This window comes from Sceloporus occidentalis, unplaced genomic scaffold (assembly GCF_023333645.1).
Source record: "Sceloporus occidentalis isolate IW3139 unplaced genomic scaffold, rSceOcc1.0.p SCAF_4, whole genome shotgun sequence".
Classification (NCBI taxonomy): domain Eukaryota; kingdom Metazoa; phylum Chordata; class Lepidosauria; order Squamata; family Phrynosomatidae; genus Sceloporus; species Sceloporus occidentalis.
Window position 1 is genome coordinate 92,764,484 of NW_028316984.1, and position 25,152 is coordinate 92,789,635.

Here is a 25,152-nt window from a genome sequence, read left to right on the forward strand (position 1 = left end):
AGAGGGCCTGTTAAGCATGTAACTGATGGACAACATTAGTGTTGATCAGAGATAGGAAAGTTAGTGAAAAATTGCCACTGTGTTATATTTACACTACCACCCTGTTTACTTCAAAAATTGTTGTTGTTCTGTGCCTTCAAGTCATTTTTGATTTATGGCAACCCTAAAGCAAACCTATCATGCGGGTTTCTTTGCAAGATGTGTTTAGAGGAGGTTTGCCTTTGTTTTCCACCTGAGGCTGAGAGAGTGTTACTTCCCTAAGGTCACCCAGTGGGTTTCCATGGCTGAGTGAGATTCAAACCCTGATCTCCAGAGTAGTGGTGTCACTAGGGTTGGTGTCACCCAGTGCAGTAAATCATGGTGTCACCCCTTCATTGACCACTTTCCCTACCACACCATACAGAATCTTTTGTAATGTTATTTATATTTTATACTAATGTTACTCATAAATCTTAGTTGTCACATATCGTTGAATGTAATGGTAATAGTTGTGACATAACAAAAAGTAAAATTATACTTTTAAATTACAATATCAAACACACAACCTAAATGTATTGACAAGTTTGTTTATAGTTTCTTGTTGTCAATTTATATTTTCTTGTGGTTAAAGTGAAAATTTGGTAAGATGTGATGGTTTTAAAGAAAATTTTAAAAGAATATATTTAAAATAAATAAATAATTAAAAAAAAAAAAAAAACCTGGGGCCTCTCCTTTCTTCTCCCACTAAGACTAACCCCACTCACCCCATCTCTTCAGTGTTTTAAAGGGTACACAGACAAAAAACACAGCTTGTTTCTGCCCAAAGGCAGGTGTTTGAGGAGCAGTGGTGTCACTCCCCTTTAGGGTGTCACCTGGTGCAGCCTAAACCCTCTGTACCCCTAGTGACACCCCTTCTCCAGAGTCATAGGCCAGTGCTCAAACCATTACATCATGATGGTTCAAAAAGAGGACACTTATTTTAAATATATTAATTCGAACCTTCTGTTTTAATTTGCATTAAATCCTTACCCAAATGCTAGGGGAAACCCCACCTATGATTTTATGCACACAGGCACCCTGTTCCTGTTCTGAGTTCGATGGACAAGGATATAGCTGAAGGAAACAGAGTTTTTGTTTTGGAAACGACATTTCTCACCCACCCACTCATTGAAAGGGAATGAGAGAAGGTAACAAGAAACGATCTTCAGGAAGGATGCAGGAAACAATAAAAACTTTATATATAAAAATAAACTGTAAGCCATACTAACCACACTCTTCACCTCTATCATCAATATTCAGATCCATCGTTCACCAACAAGCCAGAAGTGGGTTGTTTTTTGTTGTTTTTTTTAAAAACTGGAAATGGATAATTATGAAACCTGATGCTCCTCCAGCTCTCCATGTTATTCTTTAATGGCAGTGATGTAATGGCGGTAGCAGCTAAATAGCAAGAGATAACTTATTTTTCAACTTAAATCTATTTTTAAAAATGAATCCATGACAATCAAAACTTAAGCAATACTTTAATAAGTAATGCTTATTAAATGCAGTAGCTTCATACCACTTTAACTGGGATGACTATTCTATGGAATTCTGGGACTTGTAGTTTAGTGAGATGCTTAGCCTTCTTGTGGGGGATCTAATCCACTCCCTTGGACTACAGCAAATAATTCTAGGTCCTCATCAAATTACAAATTTGTAGGATGGAGACAAGACATTTAAAGTGGGATCAAACTGCTGGAAATATATATGGGTATACTATATATCCAGTCTGTCTAAAAAGTTGTATCTCCCTATATGTGAGAGATCTTCTGGGGAGTGCTTTCTCTCAGTCCCGCCACCATCACAGGCACATTTGATAAGGACAGGGGAGAAAGCCTTCTCACTGGCTTCTCCCAGGCTGTGAGATTCCCTTCCATGAGAGGCTCAGTTGCCCTGTTTGCACCAGCAGGCAAAGACGTTTTTATTTAGGCAGAATAAATTATTTCAAATTATCTATCAGAAGGGTATTTTGAATGTGTGGTTAGCTTTTATCTTTTAATTATGTTTTAAATGTGTTGTTTTAACAATGTGCTTTGTTTAATTGGTTTTTAACTTTTTACAAATAAGATGTTTAGACTTTTTTTAGTTTTTGTAAGTTGCTTTGATTTTCTTGTTGGGAATTCCTCAGTGTGTGTGTGAGAGAGAGAGAGAGAGAGAGAGGGAGGGAGAGAAAGAGAGAGAGAGAGAGATTTAAAAAATAATGTAGATATATTGGGGGAGCAGCTTGGAGGAGGCTGCTATGAAAACAGAAGGTGAAATTGAAGTCCCACAATAACAGAGCTACTGCCCATGTTTGATCCAACCACTCAGTTTTATATTTTTCCTCTTCTGAGTGGAAAATTGTCCTCTCCCTCTCCATTCTTCCATGTGTTTCTCGTCTTCTGAGACTTTCTGCTTTCTCTTTTTATGCGTATTTCTCTCTTTCTCCCTCCCTTCTGTCTCTCTCTGCTATTATCTTACCATCCACTCCCTCCATGCTCCTCTTTTTTCTCAGTCATCAGCTTCCTTTCATACCTCTGCCTCTGCATCATGAGGCATTGCCTCCTTTTTCCTTGCTGCTCCTTGCTCAGTCCATTGAACTTGCCACCTCCCTGTTGTAGCTGCCACTTACCACAGAAAGAAAAACTCAGATGAGGAGGGCAGGGACATCAGTAGAGATGGGGGAACAGACAGGGTAGTTAAGAAACCACAATCACCGAGCCATATAGTTCCCTCAAAAAGCCCTTAAAATTGCACAAAGTTTGTTTGGAGGAAAGATATTTCAGATGCCACAGCATGAGATTTTTGCTTTCAACCTGAGATACATCTGTGAACAAGTGAAAAACTATCTAGAGTGATCTGAGAGATGAAGGATGAATAGGGAAAACAAGAATTAAAAGAATTCAGTTGACAGGTCTACTCAAGCTGGAAGTAACAATTGGATTTTGCCTGGAGTGGGCATGCAAGGAGAAAAGCTGAGGTAGGGATGGCTTCAGAAAGGAAAAGGAGGAATCTTGGTTGCCAAAGCAAACCATTTGGAGAAGATATGAAACCTGTTATACTCTGCTCTGTTATGCAGAAAACGAAGATCAATTCCAGCAGAGGAAAGGGTTGGAGATGAGAAAGAGTAGTGTGTGTGTTTCGTTTAACTGTTTCCCCACCACCTCTCTGTTCTGACCATTTCTATGTTCCAGATTTTAGTGCTCAGGCCTCTTGCAAGTTCTATTTGCATATTCACACTTTTTCTGCTTGGGACCCAAGCAATAATTCTCCCCCATCTAGCCAGGCCTGCTTAACTGTTTCTAGCTACCATATATACTCGGCTATAAGTCGACCTCACCAATAAGTTAAGGGCAAGTTTTGGGGCCAAACTTAGGGATTTTGATATGACTCATGGATAAGTCAAGTGTTAAACTTAGGGGCATTTAGAAAAGGGTCTAAAGGATGAAGCAAAGCAGAACAATGTCAAAAACTTACAAAATTACAGCAGACATAGATCTTTGTGCTCACGCTCAAGGCTGGATGGATGATAGAGTAGAGGGGATCAATGTTTCCAAGACACATTATACTCTTCCTTTTCACCAGAGAATGTTTCCTTCCTTTTAATAAGAGTTAAGATGCAATACTTTGACCTGTGGATAAGTTGACTCAAGTTTTTTTGGGGTCAATTTTGTAACCTAAATTTCTAAACTCATACATGAGTATATACAGTACTCCTTTTTTATATTTTTGAAGAAAATACAAAACAGTCAAACTAGAAGTAAAGTTAGCATGGGTTGAAATACTTACTTGTGCATTTCAGATGAAATGCTTTCTTATAAAGCATTTTTATAAGCAAACAAAAAAAAAACATGTTTGTTCCATGCAAATAGAGCACTTATAATGTGATTTGTGCTGTAATATAACAAATGAGATTTACCAGAGTAGTGGTGGTGGTGGTGACCAATTTATGCATAGCCTTTCTTGAACTAAATCTTCTAGAAAGAGTGAACCTTGGCACTGTCTTCTGAAACCATATATACCCATAACAGCATGAAAAACCAAAGAAGGCCTGCATATAGAGGCTTGTGCCCCTTATTCCACCAAAACAAATAAGCAAAGAAAAATGTTCTTCCAGAGGAGAACTTCATTTCTTTCATATGAGCAGCTTCAGTGATGTCAGGGAAAAACAGAACTCCTGCTGTGTTCTGAAGGTGTTTTGGATGAGAGATAAGCTACCTCCAGAAGAGAAATTGCTGACTGTATTCTAGGAGACTGGTTTTGTTTTGTTTTTATTCTCCAGTTCTTTGATTCAGATGCATTTCTGCGTTAATCTTTAATGATAATTTTATTGACCCCCCACTTTATTCTTACTAAAACACTGGATTGTTACATATTTCCATTAAAAATGATCTGCTGATGTTTATTTAGAACTATTAACCTAGATTTATTTAGTTTGGCACACTTACAATAGGATGGTATGCTTTACCATCAAAATCAGATTTTATTTTTTTATTTTTTTAGTTTACTGTCAAAGGGTCTCTACTGCTCAGTGGAATAACATATCAAAAGACAGAAAAGAATGCACAGGGAGGGCGAAACCATGTGTTAATGAGAGCTAATTTTAAAAAGGTTATTTCCCAGACTAGGATCTTCTACAAGGAAGCTAAAAGGCTATTCAGCTTAACCACAATTCTGTTCAATGGAATGTCATTATATACCATGATCAAGATCGATCAATCCCTGTGGGATCTGGTGTGTTTTTGCTGTCATTGTTAACTTTTCCTTTTGGGGTTTATGCCCCATTTGATTTAGGCATTTTGCAGACAGCATTAAACTTCGGGCTGCAATCTTATGTGCAGGTACACAGAACTATGCTCTGCTGAACACAGTACTTGAAACTAAACTTACCGATTTATTTTTTGTTTATTTATTAAAATATGTGTCTATTGTTTCCCAGAACCCCAGAAGCAATGTACATTAGGGATTTTTTTTTCTTTAAGTACTATCAAAACAGTGATTTTAAAATCTGCTTTAAAACACACATAACTAAAACAGTACAAAAAAATAAACCTGATTTTGGGGACAAAAGATTATACAAAACACTGTGTTTTTGGCTGTCTGCCTAAAGCTCTGTAGGGATAGAGGCACCCTGACATTCATTGGGAGGGAGTTCTACAACTGATGTGGTTCCAGAGAGGAAATCCTGTGTCCTGTATTTGTCAACCTAACCTCTCAAGGTGGTGTGACACACAACAGGGCATAGGATTGCTCTGTATGTGTTACATATGCATACACACAGACACATATACACATTGAGGATCAGTCTGGAGCCAGGTTACCTTTCCATACATCCAAGCTGTCTCTTTCACTTCATAGCAGAGTTTGGAGAGCTCTTTTAAAAAAAATAATAATAATTTTGACAGTTTTCTGGTTGCTTATCTTTTTGATGTTATTTTATCAATTTGAAGGCAGGCAAGCATTTCTTTTAATGTCATTTGTGAAAATATCCTACATTGGCTTAAAATAACCGCCTTCTCGTCTTTTAAACACACTCCACTTGAAATCTAAGCACTGTGTTAGCTTTCTTTCATATCTCCCTCACACCTTAGTTTATAAGAGACAGAGTTCAATTTGAATCAAACTGTTTTAAAGGCAAACTGAGATATTCAGTAAAAAATAGTAGCAATGACACTATAGTGCCATTACTTTTACTGACTACCATAGTATTGTTTGAATTGCACGCTTTCCTCCCCCTGTTCTCTGCTTTTTCAGTTGTCTTGAAAATGGCTGCCATCTCAAGATACCATACCTGTAGGGAGCTAATACTGATGTTTGTGCTCGATTGAATGCTTTGTATGAGAGATGGGGAACATTGTATTGTACATGTGTATGTGAATGGCTGATTCTTTGAACCTCAGCTGGCTACTGTGTTAAAAGATATACCAGCATGCGTGGTAAAACAGCATATAAATTGCATTGGTGTTGTAACTGGTTACTGAAGAAATGTAGAAATATCTAACAAAGGGGCTCACTTGAGCAGAAATTGGTTTTTACAATATGTTAAGTGTGATGTGCATTTCAAAATGCTTTGCTGTTTTAATGATTGAAATTTCAAAGAGGACAAGATCTTTATGTCTTAAAGGGATAATTTACAAGGGCTAAATATTACTCGTTAGAAATAATAATTCTCTCTGTCCATGACTTAAACAATATTTGTGAAGAAAACAGTAAGTACTGTCAGCTTAAATATGTAATATCAGAGTAACCAGATGACTGAAATGTGCAAGGAGTGATTCTCTGTAAGTGAAAATATCCAAACAGTGGGGAACCTTTTCAGTATTTAATTTACAGTCTAATACTAGTGTGAATTGATTTTATGGTGATGGCATATAATGGCATAGAAAAGGGCCTGCTCTGATATGACACCCCCCTCAAATTGCGGTTGGCATTGGTTTCATTCCAGTGCCAAGTTTATTTCATTAAATCCTTTGTGGCATTACTGATTTTTTTCCTAAGTGGAACTGTACATAGTTGTAAACTGTTTTAATCTTTTAAGACATTTTAGCTTACTGTTTTGTTTAGTGTGCTTTTTATCTGTTTACATTATTTTTATTGTTGTAAGCTATTTACAGTTTTTTTTCTCCATCCTGAAGTTTCATTATTTAGGGTGGTGTGTGTGTGTGTGTGTGTGTGTGTGTATACACACACAACATTAAGCCCATATAGAAGCAGAGCAGTTACTGCCCTACAAAAATGGTTAATCTGCTATATTATGATTTTAAACTACCAATCTACACTTGCCACATATTGCGTAGACAAGTATAAATGGCCATTTGCTTGAGTCTATCTTTCTGTTGAGAACCTATGTGATTTCCTCATCCTTTACTTCTACTGCCTCCTGATTTTACAACTGTTGTCATCAGTCTTGATTTTGCTTCTCTGTTTCTATTCCAGAATTGATTCTTGGAAAACTGATTGTCCACTGCTGAGGCACCACTAGCCTCTGCTTCTTCCAGCTTGTTTCTTGGTTTTTCCATTGTTTTTCCCCCTTATAAGTCCTTATTTTCATAGAATTTCCATATCCCTTCCAGAGAACCTCATTTTTCCCAATCTATATGCTACAGTCCTATGTCCACTTACCTAAAAGAAAGTCCTACTGAACTCACTGGACTTACTTCTCTATGCTGTCATTGTGGTGGTAAGGGGAGAATATTGTGAATATGTGTTTCCCTCCACCTTTGCCACTTTGACTTTTGCGGATTTGATTCTTCACGGATGTTATTAATATGTTCTCTCTAGCAATATCTAGGTCCTCCAATTAAACTCTGTGGTCAACTTTAACTAAAAGTCACACTGAAGGACCTAGAGATTCCTAAAGTGAACATTCCACTAGGCATTTGTAGCTCCTCCAGCTCAATTCTATGGTCAATGTCTGGCAGATGCTGACCACAGAGTTGCACTGGAGGACCCAGAAATTCCTAGAGAGGTGTTATCTCAGGTAAAGGCATAGTGGTTTTATTATTTACAATTTTTCCACATTCACGGGGGTCCTGTGCCCCTAACCCTAGTGAATGTGGAGGGATGAGTGTATTTACAGGTTAAATTTTTAAACTGTATTGTATTTAATCCTGTTTTAATAATAATAATAATAATAATAATAATAATAATAATAAAAGTTTTATTTATATTGCCCCACCTCTCCCTTCGGATCGAGGTGGGTTTACAACCTGATAAAACCATAAATGCAATCATAAAATGCAATACTGTAAAATACAATCACAATCCAGGAACAGTAAAAATTCAAAACATGCTACAGTGGTCAATTACAGGGAATCAATCTGACAGATAACATGGTGTCTTAATCAGGATCAGGAGGGTATGCCCGCCGGAAGAGTTTTAAAGTGGGGGGGGGGTCAATTTATTTATTGAGAGCATATATTATTCCAATATATTCCAGTCATGTAAACCGCCTTGATTGCTGCAGCAGAAAGGCGGGGTATAAGAATAAAGTTTATTATTATTTATTTTTATTATATGTTACAAAACAAAAGTGGACAACCACATAGGACTGGAGTGGGGGACATGTGTAGCTGGATTCCTGCAGGCTGCACCTTCCCCATTTACTGAATGCAGAGGTAACTGGAAATTACCAGAAGGCCATTTCTGATATGCTGCATAATTCCTACCTTGATTATAAAAGGATGTTCAATATGGAAAATGGGATATACATCAGAAAGGGGCTAAGACATGTGTGGAATTTCTGTTGTAATGTTAAGATAGCCTACCAGTAATTAAGCATCAGGTGTAGACAAAGTGTTTTTGAGTCTATGAAACCAAATGTATGCAATGCTATCATTTAGCTGTCATGATAAAGCAGAGCTTATCACAGCAGTAGGCAACTTTGCCCAGTGTTTTCTTCCTCCCTCTCTGTGTGTGCCACACAGAGCATAAAAAAATGAACAAAGTTATGTGATATCACTTCCAGTTCAATGTTTCAGCCACGTTTGGGCTGATGGGGGCTTTTGAGGTACTAGGATAGTAAAATACCTCAGGTCTGTGGCCATTTTAACTATAGTAGTGCAGTTTGAGGGCAAAAAAAATCTAGACTTTTTATTTTTTTTTAAAGTGGGTGACCTGTGGCTTAGAGATGATCCTGGGTTCATATGCCACAAAAAGAGACTGGGGGGCACATACATCCCACATGCTACACTTTCTGCATCACTTATTTATCAGGACAGGAGCAAGCTGAAGTAAACCTCCCCCTCCCATTGCTTTTCTCTCCCTGTGTAACTATGAGAACATCCAAAGATCCCCCTCATTTTCTTTTTTTATTAGCGAGAGATAGTGTTCTGTCTGCATCCTGAATTATGGCTGATCAACTGTGGTTTGCTTGAAACAAGTTGCTTCATAATCAATGCTCTGAAGCTGCACTGTTTTGTCAAAACATGGGATAAGATTGACCCCCGCTTGTTGGATACAAACAAAATGAGAAGCCACAGTTAATCCAAACCAGAAAGGAAAGTTTATGAGCTTATATCTTCCCAGGAGGAAGACAGAGAGTCTGAAGCTCACTGTACTTCATTCCTGTCATGGTAAACGGTATTTATCAAGTGAGTGGGCACCAAAAATAATATATAAAAATGAGCGCACACACGCACACATTATTTTTGTGCCAGGGACGTAGCCAAGGGGGGGTTCTTGGGGTCCTGACCACCCTTCCATTAGAAAAATGAATGGTGTGTGCTGCTGCGCCGCCGCACCCAAGCCCCATTATAATGGTGGCACTTAGTCTGGACCCCCCCTTCCTAAAATCCTAGCTACATCCCTGTTTGTGCCTCCTGCAGACCCTCATTGATCAACACAACTGTTGATACCAGCACACGTTAGATATTTGTACTGCAAAGAACCTTTTCCTGTCCCTCCAAGATACTCTTCCCTGCCAGATTGGAGGGCTCTGTGGTATGGAAGACTGCAGTTGCATCCTCCTACAGCATAGTAAGCCAATGCAAGAACTTATGCTTTTTGAAAAATCTGAGCTGTCAAAGTCACAGTGCAGAATATTGTGCGCAAACTGGGCCTGGATTCCTTTGTAGGGCAATGTTTTGCTTAGAGATTGGTGAACAAACTATAGAAACTTTGGGACTTTGTGAACCTTCCTTAACTCAGGGGCCAGACTCCTGTGGGTGCACTTCTAGAGTTGCACAATGATGGGAAAACAGCCAAATTCTGCCAGCTCCAGGCAGCCAGTTTCTCCAATGCCTGAGTTCCTTTGTGCTGCATCCACAACCTGTATACTCCTGCTACTACCACCTCTGCAGCTGCAGTTTGCACTAGTTTAGTGCATCAACAGGAATCTGGCCCCAACTCATAGAACCAAGCTAAACCCAGCCATGTCAGAGGGCAGGTTTTTTTACCCTTAGGGAAACAGATATGTCTAATCAGTAACTTTCTCTTTGCTCTACAAGATATTTCTATCTAGAATAGTCATCACAGGATAGCATAAGTACTGGAATCACTATGTAGTAGTGTGTGTCTGCTTCCCCATATGCATTCAAGAAAGAGAGAGCAGATGATTGCCTGTCATTTTTATAACATTTTTGCAGTTCAAGAGAGTGGATGGTTTATTGGGATGACCTTGAAACAGTGGTTTGTAATAACATCCATTCTACTTTCTCAATTTTGCTGTTCAACTGAATAGAGTTCTCTGAGTAGGTTTCCCCAAGAAAGATGATTCAGGCAAGAGATCTGCTCTCATCTTGTGTATTTTCTTTCTCCTGCAAGGTGTTTAAATTGCTAACTCATTACTTGTTCCTTCTGCCTCATGATATATTTCATGTACTGGGTATACTATGAAAGTGATTCCTTATCCTAAGGAATATTGGTGTGCCACTGGACTATGAGCTGTGCCAATCACTGGCAGATCCCTACATTTGAAATCCAACCCAGGGCACTCTCTTGCAGGAACAAGCGGGTCTCTGCCAAGCATAGAGTCATTGCTTCCCTTATGAAGGTAATGGGCTTGCATAAACTTGGGTAGAAAAATACTACTCAAGGTGCACATGCACACAGCATTAGTGAAATGTCCTGAAGTGAACAGTTTGACTTTAAACTAGGCAAAGCCAGGCTTGGGGAGTGGGGAATATTGATCACCATTCTGTCCATATTGTTAAGATGGGAAGTCCTCACAGAACATTGCTTTAGCATAGCAACCTCCAGAAATTTAAGAAGAAAAAGAGATCTTGCATAGCTTTAGAGAAATTAGTGTTTGTGGGTTTCCCTGTTCATAATGGTATATCCATATCCACAAACCCCCAAATATTGCTTCCTAACAATCTTCCCTACAAATAAAACAATTCTGAATGTGCATTACATTCTGAATGGAGATCCAAAGGGTGAGCAAACTGGCCCACAGGCTGCATGCAGTCCTTGGAGCTCCCTCATGCAGCTCTGAAGCCCCCACAAAGCCTCCCAAAGCCTGCAGACCCCCCCCCCCAATTTGAGGCTGAGTTTTTGGGTGTTCCCCCAGCCCTAAAATTATCTTTAATTTGTCCAAACTACCTAAAACTGTATGCAAAGGGATCTTGTAGCACCTTTGAGACTGCCTGAAAGAAAGAAGCTGGTAGCATGAGCTTTCGTAGTCTACAAAAGCTCATGCTATCAGCTTCTTTCTTTCAGGCAGTCTCAAAGATGCTACAAGTTCCTTATGCATACTGATTTTCCAGACTGACATGACTACTATGTCTTTGAAGTCTACCCAAACCTGTATTGGTTTAGTTCCCCTAACTGCTTAGAGCCTCTCAAATCTTGAGAGCCTTGAAACAAACAAACAAAAATGGCCCCAAAGAAGTAAAAAATTGTAGCTGAAAGTAATGTTGCATTACTTTGAGTACAGCAAAATAGCATTTAACGACAACATTTGCATTCCTATATTGCTAATCAGTGAACTCAGCACTCTCTAAGCAGTTTACAATCTGTAAACCAATTGCAAACACAGTGGTGTGACCTGTAGGGCTGGTGTGGGGCGGGGGGTGGCCCTGCAGTTGCCCACCCTGTCCTAAGGAATATAACCAACAGTAGCAATGTTTGCTATGAAATGAAAGATAATCTGCAATACATGGTGCCATGCTGTGCTGTGGAACATTTTCCAATCTGCTGCCCAGAGATGTTTTCTTGCTCTGGTCCCAGTCAGCATAAAACACATTCTGGGTGCTGAGTCTGGTGGTAGATGAGACCTCTCTCATAGACCCATGTTCAGTTTGACTGTATGGATGGCAGTTCCTTGATCTGGAAGTTAGAAGGCTTCACATGTAGTCTCAAGTAGCAACATCCCCTCTTAGGTCTTCAAGAGAGGGACTATATCCACATCTTAGTTTGTCAGCCCTTCACAATGCATTCGCTGGAAATAAGCACAACCCATTCATGAGCCCAGTAAGGATCAACTTGATTGCATGGATCGTACTTAGATCTCAGCTTTCATCCAAGGAGGTCAAGGTGGCCCCCATAGTTCTCTCCCTGTTATCTTACTACTATACATTTTATCCTTACACGTACATTAGTTGGTTACCAGCCCAAGGTCATCCAGTGAGGATGATGGGTGGATCCACATCCAAACATTTAACCCTTGTGCTCTCCCATGCCCAACACCTATACACCATCTTTCAGCAAGGGGTGTCCCAGGTGAGAAGAGGACAAAAGTAATTTTCTTCACCCTTGATAATGTCCTATGCCACTGAATTGGGAAGGCTAGGAACATGCTGTCTGGGGTTCAGAGACTGGGGGGGAGAGGGCAGAGTGGTCAAAATAGTTAAGGGAATGACATGTCAGATTAGTAAAATGAAAAAGTGATCTACTGTATAGGAGACTCCCATAGCAGGGGATCACAGCAAGAGCATCCCAGAGATGTTAGATGAGATGAGTGGGGAAGCAGCATCTCAAAACTCTGCAGAAAGAATGCAGTTTGACACTGCTTTAACTGTTGTGGCTCAATGCTATAGAATCCTGGGAATTGTAGCTTTGTGAGATATTTAGCCTCTTCAGTCAGAGAGCTTTGGTGCCACAACAAACTACAAGTCCCAGAATTCCATACCATGGAGCCATGGCAGTTAAAACAGTGTCAAATTGCATTATTTCTTTAGTGCAGATGAGACCAAAGAGAGCTTAGGGGTTTTTGTTTCGCCATCAGCAAACATACAAGTGTAATACACTCTTGCTTGTTTGTTTTTAAGAGCGATTACACTTGAAACATCTGTAAATCCCACGGCTCCTCCCAAAGGGATGATAACTCCAAGGACCATTTGGGATGCTTTAAAAAATGCAAATAAAAACTCAAACCTTGCCTGTGGAAAATGAAAGAGGATGACAGTGACCTGGAGAAACAACTCTGGTGATACCTCCTGCAAAGGGATCTTGTAGCACCTTTGAGGCTAACTGAAAGGGAGATGTGGGGAGCGTGAGCTTTCGTAGACTTGAGCCTGAATCCTCAGATGCAAGGGCTCAAGTGGAAAGTTCAGGGACAGACTTATAGCAGGGACTTTCCTAGCATGAGCCTCCTTCCTCAGATGTATGGTGCAGAGTGGCAAGTTCAGGGAGAGCTCTATAGCAGGAGCTTTCATAGACTTGAGTCTACTTCCTCAGACCTAAGTCTGAGTCCAGGGTCAGACTTATAGCAAGAGTGGAAAGTCCAAGGACAAACCTATAGGTTCAGCTCTCCCAAAACTCCTGCTATAGAGCTCTCCCTGGACTTTCCAATTGTGCAATAGGTCTGTCCCTGGACTCAGACCTAAGTCTGAGGAAGTTGGTAGCTTGAGCTTTCTTAGACCTGAGCCTCCTTCCTCAGATGCATGGGGCAGAGGGGAAAGTCCAGGGACAGACCTATAGGTTCAGGTCTCCCTGCTATAGGCTTGTCCCTGGACTTTTCCTTCTGCCCAAAGACCTCGTTCTTGAGCTTCCCTAGATCTGAGCCTCCTTCCTCAGATGCATGGGGCAGAGGGGAAAGCCTAGGGGCAGACCTATAGCAGGAGCCTGCAGAGGGATCTTGGACTCGGAAAGTGATCTTGCAGCAGCAGCACCTTGGAGCCTCATGGAGAGGCAGAAGTTGGCAGCAGGAGCTTTCCTAGACATGAGTCTCCCATAGGGCTAGATCTGGGCTCCTCAGCATCAGGGGAAGCAGCAAACTCATCCTAGGACCGAGAAGGCAGCCAGGCACTGCTGCACCTGGAGGCGGAGGGCTTCCCAGCATCAGCATCCTCCGCCTCGGCTCCTCTTGGCTCGGAGGGCGGGCAGGAGGAGGAGGAGGAGGAGGAGGGGGCTGCCATTGGCTGCGGCCGGGGCTGAGTGCTGAGCCTCCGCTGGTCCAGGGCTCCAGTCCGCGGCGGCGAGCGGAGAGGGCTGGGGATGAAGCCTCGGCGGAGCAGCCTCTTCCTCCTCCTCCTTCCTGCTGCTGGTTGCCTTGGGCATCCTCTGGGCAAAGGAGCCGCGGGAAGGATCGCATGCACTTGAGCCGAGAGCGCCATGTGGGCAAGGCAGGGCGCCTGGCAGGGGGGCACCCTGGCCCCTCGTTTCCCCCTCCTGGCTCTGAAGCACCAGCCCTAAGCGATTGGCACACTACTACTATTTTGGGGGGAAGGGTTGCAATGTGGAGTCAAGGCTTCCTAGGGCACTTGGGATGACAAGCAGAGCCCCAGTCCTAGCCATCCAAAGAAAGAAAGAAGGCACCTTGCAAAATAAAGAAGCAGGCTCTTGAACGAAAAGGAAAAGGAACATCGTTTTGGGGGGCAGAGTAGCAGCAGCAGCAGCAGCAATATCTACTTTTTTGTGTTCTTTGCCCTCTTCTTTTTTCTCTCTCTTCCTCAGTTTCTCCTCCTCCTCCTCCTTTTTTTAGGACCAAGGGGAGGGAGAGAGTGGGGCACCAAAGGGCATGTGTTTCTGGGCAGCCTTGACGTTTCAACAAGTGAGCCCCTAGTGTTGGCCAACTCTAAGCCTGGCAGGCTCCTGCTCCTAGGTCCCCTGGCAGCCTTGGCACCCCACTGCATCCCTTGACAGGATGGCAGGCCAAAGAACCAAGCAATAGTTGGGGGAAGCCGCAACCTCCCAGGCAAAGAAAGCCACCCCTTTTGTTGTCGGTCATAACTGTGGAAGGCTTTTTTATGGACATCACGATGCGCAGGTCCAGCACGGATGAATCGACGTACCACAGGAGCCCGTCTCTGGACAGCAAGGATTACAGTTTCCCCAATGGCGCCTTCCCACGCTACAGCAGCATGTATGGCGGCCAGTTTGGGGCGGCCAGCAACTCTTTCTTTGGATTCCACACCAACCCAGGCCCTAAGGCCACCAAGGCCAAGTACACCTCTCCCAAGGGGAACAAGTATGTGGTCTTTTACTTGGATCTCTCCTTTATCTTCCTTCTAGAACTGAAGCGGTGCAGTATGGCTCACAACTGCCTCCAGTGCATTAAGTACCTCATGTTTGTCTTCAACCTTCTCTTCTGGGTGAGTAGTTCTATCCGTCCGGGGGTTTCCCCCTTCTCTGTTCTCTCAAAAAGTTTTTTTTTAAAGTATTCTTTTTCCCCCTTCTTTCAAACTTTGGGCCTGTGAGTAGTGGTACAAATGGAAAACTGGCATTGGATCCATACTGCAGAAGTAATCCAGTTTGACACCACTTCAACTGCCATGGCTTAAGGCTATGGGATACTGGGAATAGTAGTTTGTTGTGGCACCTCAAACAACAAACTACCATTTCCAGTATTCAATAGCCTTGAGCTGTGGCAGTTGAAGTGATGTCAAACTGGATTACTTCTGCAGTATGGATGCAGCCTGGGAGTGTTTTACACATGCTGCAGAGTAACATGTTATACTTGAGGTGACACCACTTGAGGCTGCACCACTTTGTGCTGTAGAGTGGGAGGGCATGTACTATGTATTTCATTACTCCACCAGATTTGGGGGCAAAAGACCTCTCTCTACATAGAATCACAATATGAGAGAAGAGTTTAACATACTCCACTCTCTAGTCTGGTAGTTTACTACACGCTTTTTCTGCAAGGGAAGGGATTACACATGTGGAAGTGCCACCCTCCAATTCATATGCTACAATCCAGAGAGTTGCTGCCTCCGTCTGCCACCTCATTATGCATAATTCTGAGTTAGTCTTTTACTGCCTAACCTACTTGATGAGTTACTGTGGAGCAATCTGCTTCCCCCTCTTCTTCCTCTGTTTTGTTAAAATGCATGCCTGTTTAAATGTTATCACAGAAACTGGGAACTCGTTGTTTTGCCCAAACGTGTGCATGGGTAATTTATTAAAGTATGTCTTGGCATGGATAGTTGCTATTTGTCCGTGGGTAATTTATTAAATTACCTCATGGCATGGCTATTTGTTCCATGGGATCTCAAACCAGATGAATTCTGTTTGAAAGGTGTTTCTTCAGTGCTAATGGACTTGTTTGTTCTGTGACCTGGAATTAGCTGATCAATGTGTGTGTTGTTGACACGCACGTGATGAAGTGGCCACCTATGCTGGGCAGTGCCATCAATAATGGTGATACTGCAGCCGAAATAAAGTAGGTTAGCAGGCTAGCACTGGGTTGTCTGCAGCGAGGAGAGCCGTAACAGTGAAGAGCATCGCTTGTACATCCCACGTGGGAGCTCCTTGCCCTGTCATAAGCAGTCTTACCACTTTCAGTCCTCTATGAGTATCTGCAAATCTTGAATGAAACAGAATATTGCTTCTGTTTAAAGTGGACCCACGCAAGTCCTTTTGGGGAAAAGCGGTGTAGCTGGATAATCATTGCATTGTCTCGAGAAGCATTTGTCTTGAAAGAACATTGCAAGTTTTCAAGAGGAAGTGGATTGGTCTTGTTCTTGCTTCAGGATTTTGTTAGCACATTGTGGCTGAGGGAAGCATGGTTCAGTTTGTTCATTACTTTCCTGTAGAATGTTTGCTTTTGCCTAGATGGGCGTTGTGGCAGGTGCAACTGCATGTAACATTCTTACCTGCAGTATCTTTTGGGGGCAGTGATCACTAAGATAAAATACATTCACTTGCTTCTGCTTCTCCTTACAAAAATAACCAGAATGTAAGTTTTCTTTTTAAACAAACTGAAAAGTTGGGCACAGCAACTGGCACTGTCTGGATGCAATCTGCCGTGGCGTCTGGGTGGCATTTCAGTTATCAACCCAAACTCTCTTAAACCTTTCTCTCCCATGGACACAAACAGACATTTCAGACAGAGAGGCGTGAGATTAAGGATAATGATGGGAACAAAGCAACAGCTGTGGCTCTGTTGGCTGGGGAGGTGAGGAGGATTGGGAGCACTTTAAAATGGCCTGAATTGGCTTGACCCACTAACTCTTCCTTCTCAAAATTCTTCCTGCTTCTATTTTTTAGCCATTTCTGACTAAGGCTGTGTGTATTTGAGACCAGCTGGTCTTCTGAGGGAAGTTCTGAAACTCAAGGAGGGGAACTCCACTTAAGCTCTGGATAAGCTGATAGAAAATATCAGACTAGTCTGCCTTCTAGCTCCTGATTCTCTCCCACTGCTGGGGTCCCCTGGTGTTTATCCCAGCTTACCTCAAAGCTTCCTGAAAAGACAAGCACCATGGTTGGCTTGTCCTTTTAAGCTGCCCACTTCTCTTAGGCTTATGCTCATCCCAGTTTATAGCTCAGTCAGCAGTAGCAGTTAGTGGCTTCCCTGTCACCAGGGTAGTGAACTGGCTCTGGGCTTGAATCTGAATGTTAAAGGAACAGAACCTATTTTGGGAATACAGTTCAGCACCTGGAATAGTTGATTTAATGTTCAGACCAAACACCAGATTCACCACCCCCAGTAATATGGAAGCCACCAGCTGCTGGTTTCATTCAACTGAACAGTATATGTAGAAGAATATCTAGAGGGCTGGCATGAAAAGTCTTCCTTTAAAAATGATGCACACAAGAGCTGTAAAGGACATTTTCTCTGCAAACTATTTCAGTTCATCCGGCAGTGTCACATGTGCATATCTTTAAAATGGAATTGCATCTTGTAACATGCATGTACTTACAATGGGAATATACCTTGGCATATTCACAGTGGAAGTTGCTGCATTCTTTCTGAAAGTGAGGTTTGCTGTGTCCTTTTCCCCCTCAAGGTCTTAGCTAGTAGGTGCAGGGATTCTGAACTGCTTATGTCCCAAGAGTATATCAAGAGAATGGAAACATTGTGCATGTTTCTACTAAATGATTGAAGTATATAATGTACCTGAAATGATAAAACATATTGATTTACTTTTGTTGGTATAAATATATCTGGCCTTTTGCTGTTCAGTGTTGAAAAGGTGAATTATCATGTTTAACAATCAAGATATGTCCTGTATTCTTAACTGTAATTGATGAGTTAATGAATTTTTCATGTTAGCCAAAACCAACTTAAATTTCCATAAAATTTTCTTGCACTCAACCAAACAGGTCATCTAGGTTCGAAAAGAAATGGCTCCAGTCTGACAGGCTGCTTCCTCCCGATACATGATATGTATTCTTTTGGTCATTGCCTTCATTTAGAGGAGGGGCTACATTAGTGATGGGAAACTTTAGAGGCTCTGGTGCCCAGTTCTCTGGCCCCTCCACTGAAAACCACATCAGATCCTGTTATTAGCCATATACTGGAAGTGAGCATAAGTCCACTTCTGATTTTGGGAGTTATGGGGAAGGGCTTAGAATGGCTGAGTTGGGAGGGGGGCTGTGACCTGTTTAAGTGCTAAGCTTAAACTAGAGGCTTCTAGTGGAAAACCTTTTTTTTTTTTTTTTTTTTGCAAAATGCTTCCAAGAGAGCACTGGGGAAGGAGATTCAGGGGTGCAAAAATGCCCTTAAAGGGTAGGCATCTGCCCTCCAGGCTATCTTTCATTCATGCATGGGCCACATCTTCCATATTTCATCTGACATTGTTGTTATTATTATTGTTTTTGTTTTTGTTAGTTGTTGTTGTGGAGCTTCAATCTGTTTCTGTTTTATGGTTACTCTAAGGCAGTGGTCCCCAAACTGTGCTCTTTAAGGGATTTTGGATTTCAGCTACCAAAATACCAGACTATTGGCCAACGTGGCTGATGCTTTTGGGAGCTGAAGTCCAGAATTTCTTAAAGGGCACAGTTTGGGGACCACTGCCCTAAGGCAACTCTGTTATGGGGTTTTCTTGGCAAGATTTGTTCAGAGGAGGCTTGCCATTGCCTTCCTGTTACATTGAGAGACTGTGACGTACCTAAGGTGAACCATTGGTTTTCCATGGCCAAGCAGGGATTTGAACTCTGGTCTCCAAGATTCCTTGTCCAACACTCAAACCACTACACCACTGTGGTTCTCAAGCAGATTATTGCTTAAGAACATGTGTATGGTGGTGCAGAAGTGAGCCCTGGTGGCACAGTGGTTAAATGTTGTTACTGCAGCCACAAGGTTGTGAGTTTGATTCCAGGGGCTTCAAGGTTGACTCAGCCTTCCATTCCTTTGTAGGTCGGTATAATGAGTACCCAGCTTTTGGGGGGCAATTTACAGACTGTAAACCACTTAGAGATTGCTGAGTTCACTGATAAGTGTTATAGAAATGTACATGCTATTGCTATTGCTATTGCCATGTATTTAACTAGCATGCTAGTTCTGTCCACTGTGATAAAATTAACTTATTCTTAAAATGTGCATACCAAAAGAAGAATTTTTTTTGCTTTTTTTTAAAAAGATGATTTAGGATTATTTGTTAAATATAGAAAAGCAGTCTCAACATGTGAGAGAATGAGAGGAAAGTTTTACTGTAGGAACAGCATACTGATGGCAGCCAAAGACAATACAGCTTTTTCAAAACAAAAGTTTTTTAACAAGATAGTGATGGTGACTAATTTTTTACAGCAAATATTCAGCACATACACACACAAAAATGCGAAATCTGGAAAATGACAGCCACCTCAGAAGGGGAGCAAGTTGCTGAAGAGCGATTTTCCTTAAATATCCCAATAGCTTGGCTGTAGGAACACCAACAATACACTGTCCTGACTAAGATGCTTCTCTTTCAAAGGTTATGTGACTAAGGAATAGGACCATAGTTGGAAATGGTCCTGATTTGCCATTTAGTGTCTAGGTCCTCTCCAGCTTCTTTCCTTAATACTGTACTGTTTGACAGCATTTGGCAAACATTCAACTTTCCAGTCTTAGTTTTACCTGTCTTGAATTTCCCTTGAGAAATCCACAAGAACATTTCAGTAGTATTTGCATCAGAATTAGTACTGCTTTGTTTTAGTGATGCATTGTTCTGTGGGATTTATAGTGTTTATGATGTGGAATGGATTACTTGGTTATATATGCATATACTGAAATAGATATAGATATCTCTGAGCTACATGGGATTGGTAGACTCTTTTGGATTTCCAGCTGGGGAGGCATCGAGTCTCCAAACAGTAAGGAACATTGGTGAAATAAAATAAAATATGTATACTATGCTTTGTTAATGTTGGTTTGTGGGTATCTCAAGGACAGAGTTATAATAAAGAGCTTCAGCAGCAGCTGGCATGAAGGTCAATGCATCTTCTGCTAAGAGAAATTGTAAGCAAAGGTCTTTGCTGGCCCACGCCAGTGTGCATATTGACTCCATGGTGTTGGCAGAAGACTAGAAAACAACTAAGCTAAAATTAATTTGGACTGCTAACTTTCAGATTTCACCACCCAGCATGCCTTTCCCCAAGTACCCTTTCCAAGCTGTGAGTAAAATGCAGCACTAGAAGATGGAGCCAGTCAGGCAAGGCCAAATAAATTTTGCTCCAAGGAGGGGAATAAAAAGAACTACTTTAATCTAGAAGTATTCAAAGCTACACTGATTCAAAGAAGACTAACAGTGGTGGGTGGATGTTTGAAGCTGGAGAGGCTCTTTTTACTCAGTTTCCCAACTCAGGAGTAACTTACTACCACCAGATATATCTTTACTTTTTATTACAAAGGTTTGTTTCCTCATGCTTAAGTCTAAGAGACTTTGAGTTGCTGAATCTTGCTGGTTTTGTCTCACCCACACAACAGTACAAAGATGTGGTATTGCACTGTGATATAATACAGGAATTGTTGTGTGTCTTCAAATCATTTCTGATTTATGGCAAACCTAGCATTGGTGGTTTCTTGGCACATTTCTTCAGAGCGGGTTTGTCATTGGCATCCTCTGAGGCTGAGAGAGTGTGACTTGCCCCAGCTCCCCCACTGGGTTTCATGGCCGAGCTGGAATTTGAACCCTGGTCTCCAGAGTCATAGTCTAGCACTCAAACCACTACACCATGCTGGCCCTTAGTGCACCATTACAGCAGATTGATAACCACATAAACTGTAAAGGCTCCATTCTACAGATACCTGGGATTTGTAGTCTGCTGAAGTATTTCTCTGCTAGAAGATTCTAATAGTGCAATAGTTCAGGGGAGTGAACTTATGTTAGATAATTGTTAACAGAGACATTTCACCTGTGTCGAGGGGAATTACAGCGATGTGCATCATTCAGATGAGGGACAGGCAAATATTTTGCTTGGTTGTCATACCTCATACTGAACACTGATATCTTTAGCCCTTTGCATTTTAAAAACTTGATAATTTAAGATGATGCCACTCTCCTCAGGGCAGGAGGATATGGAAGTGTGATCTTTATTACCAATCCCAAATTCTTTCAGCACCTGAACTGAACAGTGGCACATCCTAGAGCTGTAAAAATGGTTTTATCTTTTATTTTCGGGTGCTCACTCTTTGAAACAGCCATTTGGACCAGTGAAATGTGTTACTTTGTATATTTGCTACTTATATAACAGATACCACATCTGAACCACTCCATATGGATTATGGAAAAGATCCAAACAACTAGGCTGTAGATCTGCAAGGCATTAATATAACCCTGTTCACAATGAAGTGAGCAAGACTAAATACACTGTTTTTAGTATCTGTGGTATCTTTCCTCAAGAATATAGCAATATAAAAGTAAAGGAAAATTATCATAAATACTTGACTATAAATTGGGGCCAAAATTATAGATTTTGATATGACCTGTGGATAAGTCAAGGGTAAAAAGTAGAGCATTTAACAAAGGATATAAAGGATGAAGCAAAGGAGAATAATACTAAAGATATTTAAAATTTTTGTCAGGCATAACTATTTGTGCTCACCCTGAAGGCTGGATGGATGATATAGTAGAGGGGCTGATGTTTCTTTTAGGTGCTCCAAAAGAGATTAAGCTCTCGCCTTGCACCAGGGCATGGTTCCCTTTTTGGTAAGAGTTAAAGTGTAGTACTTACATTGACTTCTGGATAAGTTGACCCAATTTTTTGGGTCAATTTTTGGACTAAAATTTCTAGACTTACACATGAGTACATACAGTAGATATCTGTCTAAATCTCAGGCTGCATTTTCACTTCAGATGTAATGCAGATCCACACTGCTTTAACAGCCATCCCTTCATGCTGTGAAATTCTGGGGTTTATAAGGATTTTTTTTTTGTTAGGTTTAGGGTTTTTTAATTTAACCGTCTCTGTCAAAGAACTCTGGTACCATAGCAAAGTGCAGATCCCAAAAATACAAAGCATTGAGCCACGGTTGTTAAAGTGTTGTTAAACTACATGAATTCTGCAGTGCAGATACAGTCTGAGGGAGAACATCCGTAAATAGAGGAGACACTTTGGTTTTCTGTTGCAGACATATAGATGGCAACAAGAATGTTGAATGTAGGAGTCAGGGAGCTAGTTTTTATCTCAGCATTTTATTTAAATATAAATATAGGACAGGTGAAAACTTTAAAGTATGTTTCAAGAAGAGATATTTAAAAATGTAAGTGTTGTGTATTTTTACTGACAGGACAATCAGGTTTGACAGCAGCTTTTTGGTCAGTGAATACTTGGTGGCAAAGCTGATTTGGGTATTATGTCAAACATGAAAGTGCTCTGGACCATAAGTTTGAGAATCTGAATCCTCTTCTCCCTGATTCAGTATAGTGCCTATGATGTTCTGAATCTTACATAGCACCACCTGCTGTCCATTTAAAGGTTGTGGTGAGCAAGTGAGAAGCCTTGCTTTTGACCCATTGCTTTTCAGAAAAAATCATTTTAGTTGTACATAAATCTCCCTCTGCCCCTCTTAATTTTGTGGTGAAAATAGTGTTTAATTCCAACAACATGTTATACAATAATATATTAACTACAACAATATTTACATTTTAAGCAGCATGAAATGCTTAAAATGCACACTGCTATTTTTCTGATTCCCAGAAGGAACAGTGTAGCAGTTTTTATAGTCTAACTCAGCAAATATGAATGATAAGCCCTAAACAATGATGTGCAACACCACTGAATAATGCATTGCTGAATTGGGAGGAAGAGATTATATCTTTAATGAAAACAATCAAAATCTTTCAGCTGATACCATGAAACAAGCTGCAATAATAAACAGTACAGCTTTACTTTTGGTAAATAGGATTACCTCTGATTGATATATCTTTTTTTTTAATCCTCTCCACCCAGCCCTGATTATTCATTCTAGAGCTGGGATGAGCAACTTGATGGTTTGGGAACCATTTTCACATTTCCTTCAGGCTTCAATGGGGCCATAGCTGCTCATTTATTCCCCAGAATGGACCTCTGTATATTCCCATGCCCGTGTAGAAAACAGCTATTTTCATTTTAAAAGTGAATTTGGGGTTAAACAGACTTCAGAAATAATCTCGCTTGAGACCACTTTAACTGCTCTGGCTCAGTGCTAAGGAATTTCGGGAACTGTAGTTTGTTGTGGTAACAGATCTCTCTAACAGAGAGGGATCAATGTCTCACAAAATGACACTTCCCAGAATTCTAGCATTGAGCCAAGGCAAATAGGTGGTGTCAAAATGGATTATTTCTTCAGTCTGTTTTGGCCCTTTGAGTCTAAACTAGTCTTAGAGAGCTGAAATAACCTTAAACGGCAAGTCAGAATCCCCCTGAAGGCTTCTGGAACAGTCATTGGACATTTTTTACACTAGATTTCTTTCTTTTTCTTCGCCACATGTGCAGGTGTCTGAAGTGTTGGAAGGCCACATTGGGGCTGGGTGCAGGGACCCACAGACCAGACTTTCCCCACACATTTGTACTGTATTGTGACAGAGAAACCAAAAGAACCAAGGGGTATAACTACAGAAATGAGGAAGCCTTGACTTCTTAACAGCTTTGAAACATTGTGGGTATGGAACAGGTTCAGCACCCTCCCCTGTGGTATATAGAAGGCATCCCTTGACTTTCTTCCACATCTACATCTATGAGGAGAATAATGTGCTGCACTTAGAAATCCACTTGCAGTGAAATCACAACTTAGCACTGACACCTAACACTGCCTAGTCTCACTTGCCAGGCAACCCACAAAGAAGGTGGGATGGGATGAGTTTCCATAGTTTGAGTGCAAATAGGTTGCACAAGGATGCCTGTAGAAGTGCATTGCTTCTCTCTGACATAGACAGGGGAGCAAATAACCTTCCTAACTGTGATTAGCAGGTACATTTAAAAAGGATGCCTTGGACATGCCAAGCTATAATGTACAGGCTTCCCTTACATATGTAACTGGCCACCACAATAATTACTTGCTCCTGTATCCTGGCTCTCAGTGGATACTGATTTATGCCACACCAGTTTATTAGTGAAGCTGACAATTGTAGTATTGACTTTGTAGCTTCCCAGAAAAGGAAACAATATAAACTTCACTACCTGAAAGCTGCTATACACAGCCAGCAATGTAATGGCACCACACAAATGTTGCCTTACCTTTCCCCTAGAAGAAATGCATGAGATTGTGCAGACAACTCATATCTAGATCTCTGTGCCTTAAGAAGTGCAGCTTGTTTCATCTGTCTCCCCCCCAAACCCCCCCCCCCCCGTTTCTAGTGACAGTGGGATTTCTTCTTCTTCTTCTTCTTCTTCTTCTTCTTCTTCTTCTTCTTCTTCTTCTTCTTCTTGCATCTCTAAAGATGGCATGCCAGTCTGCAGCCCTTATTAGGATTTGTGTTGAAATGTCACAGTCGAGCTCTTTAATCCCTGGAAGAGGAAAAGCCTTCAAAAGTAGAGGCAATCCAATGTGTGCTGAACTGTAGGGGCAGTTTTATCCTAAAACCAATAACTGGTTGGCTGCTGAAAGGGTAAAGAATTCCGTTGTTGATGTGCTCAGTCTCCACCCCCTGAACATAACCGCTGGGTGGTAGTAGAGAGACATCATTTATGTCCTGAGAGACCTCCAGTGGGAGGAAAACCAGTTGTCAATATTTAATTAGAGGAAAAATTTCTCTAGAGAGCCTGTTGCTGCTATATGCATTTGGAGGTATTTCACTTTATATGTATAGATGCATGCCTGTGTTAGGGATGGAAATAATTTTCAAAGACATTCATAACACAGTCAAAAACCGTGTTTCCTGAGTGTCTTAAAGTCCTGAAGAGTAGAATTCTGGAAAAAGGGGAATTTACACAGTTTCGGACTTATTATTCACACTCCACAGAAAAAGAAGTATGACTTTTGCACAGACTAAGCCCCAGAAAGCAGCATTTTTTTTCTGTGCAGAAAACAATGTCTGCACAGAAATATTATTTTATGTGCAGACAAATGCTGTTCTGTGCAGAAAAAGGCCATATGCAATTTTGGGTCAGAAAACGTCCTGCATTGTAAATAGTTTTCAGAATTGTGCA

At 41.2% G+C, this 25,152-nt stretch overlaps 1 protein-coding gene across 10 annotated transcripts in view; it reads left to right on the plus strand.

Annotated features, from left to right (window-relative positions):
* Positions 1 to 25,152, plus strand: part of LOC149314349 (tetraspanin-4) — a 771,146-nt gene that overhangs the window by 436,755 nt on the left and 309,239 nt on the right. For 6 of the 10 annotated variants that reach the window (XM_089520921.1, XM_089520920.1, XM_089520922.1 and 3 more), the window contains one exon: positions 14,893 to 14,972. In XM_089520921.1, coding sequence (XP_089377047.1) covers positions 14,893 to 14,972 — 80 coding nt within the window. Of the gene's footprint in view, positions 1 to 14,495; positions 14,973 to 25,152 lie in introns of those variants that run through there. The other 4 variants (XM_089520918.1, XM_089520919.1, XM_089520927.1 and 1 more) reach the window with 3 other exon arrangements.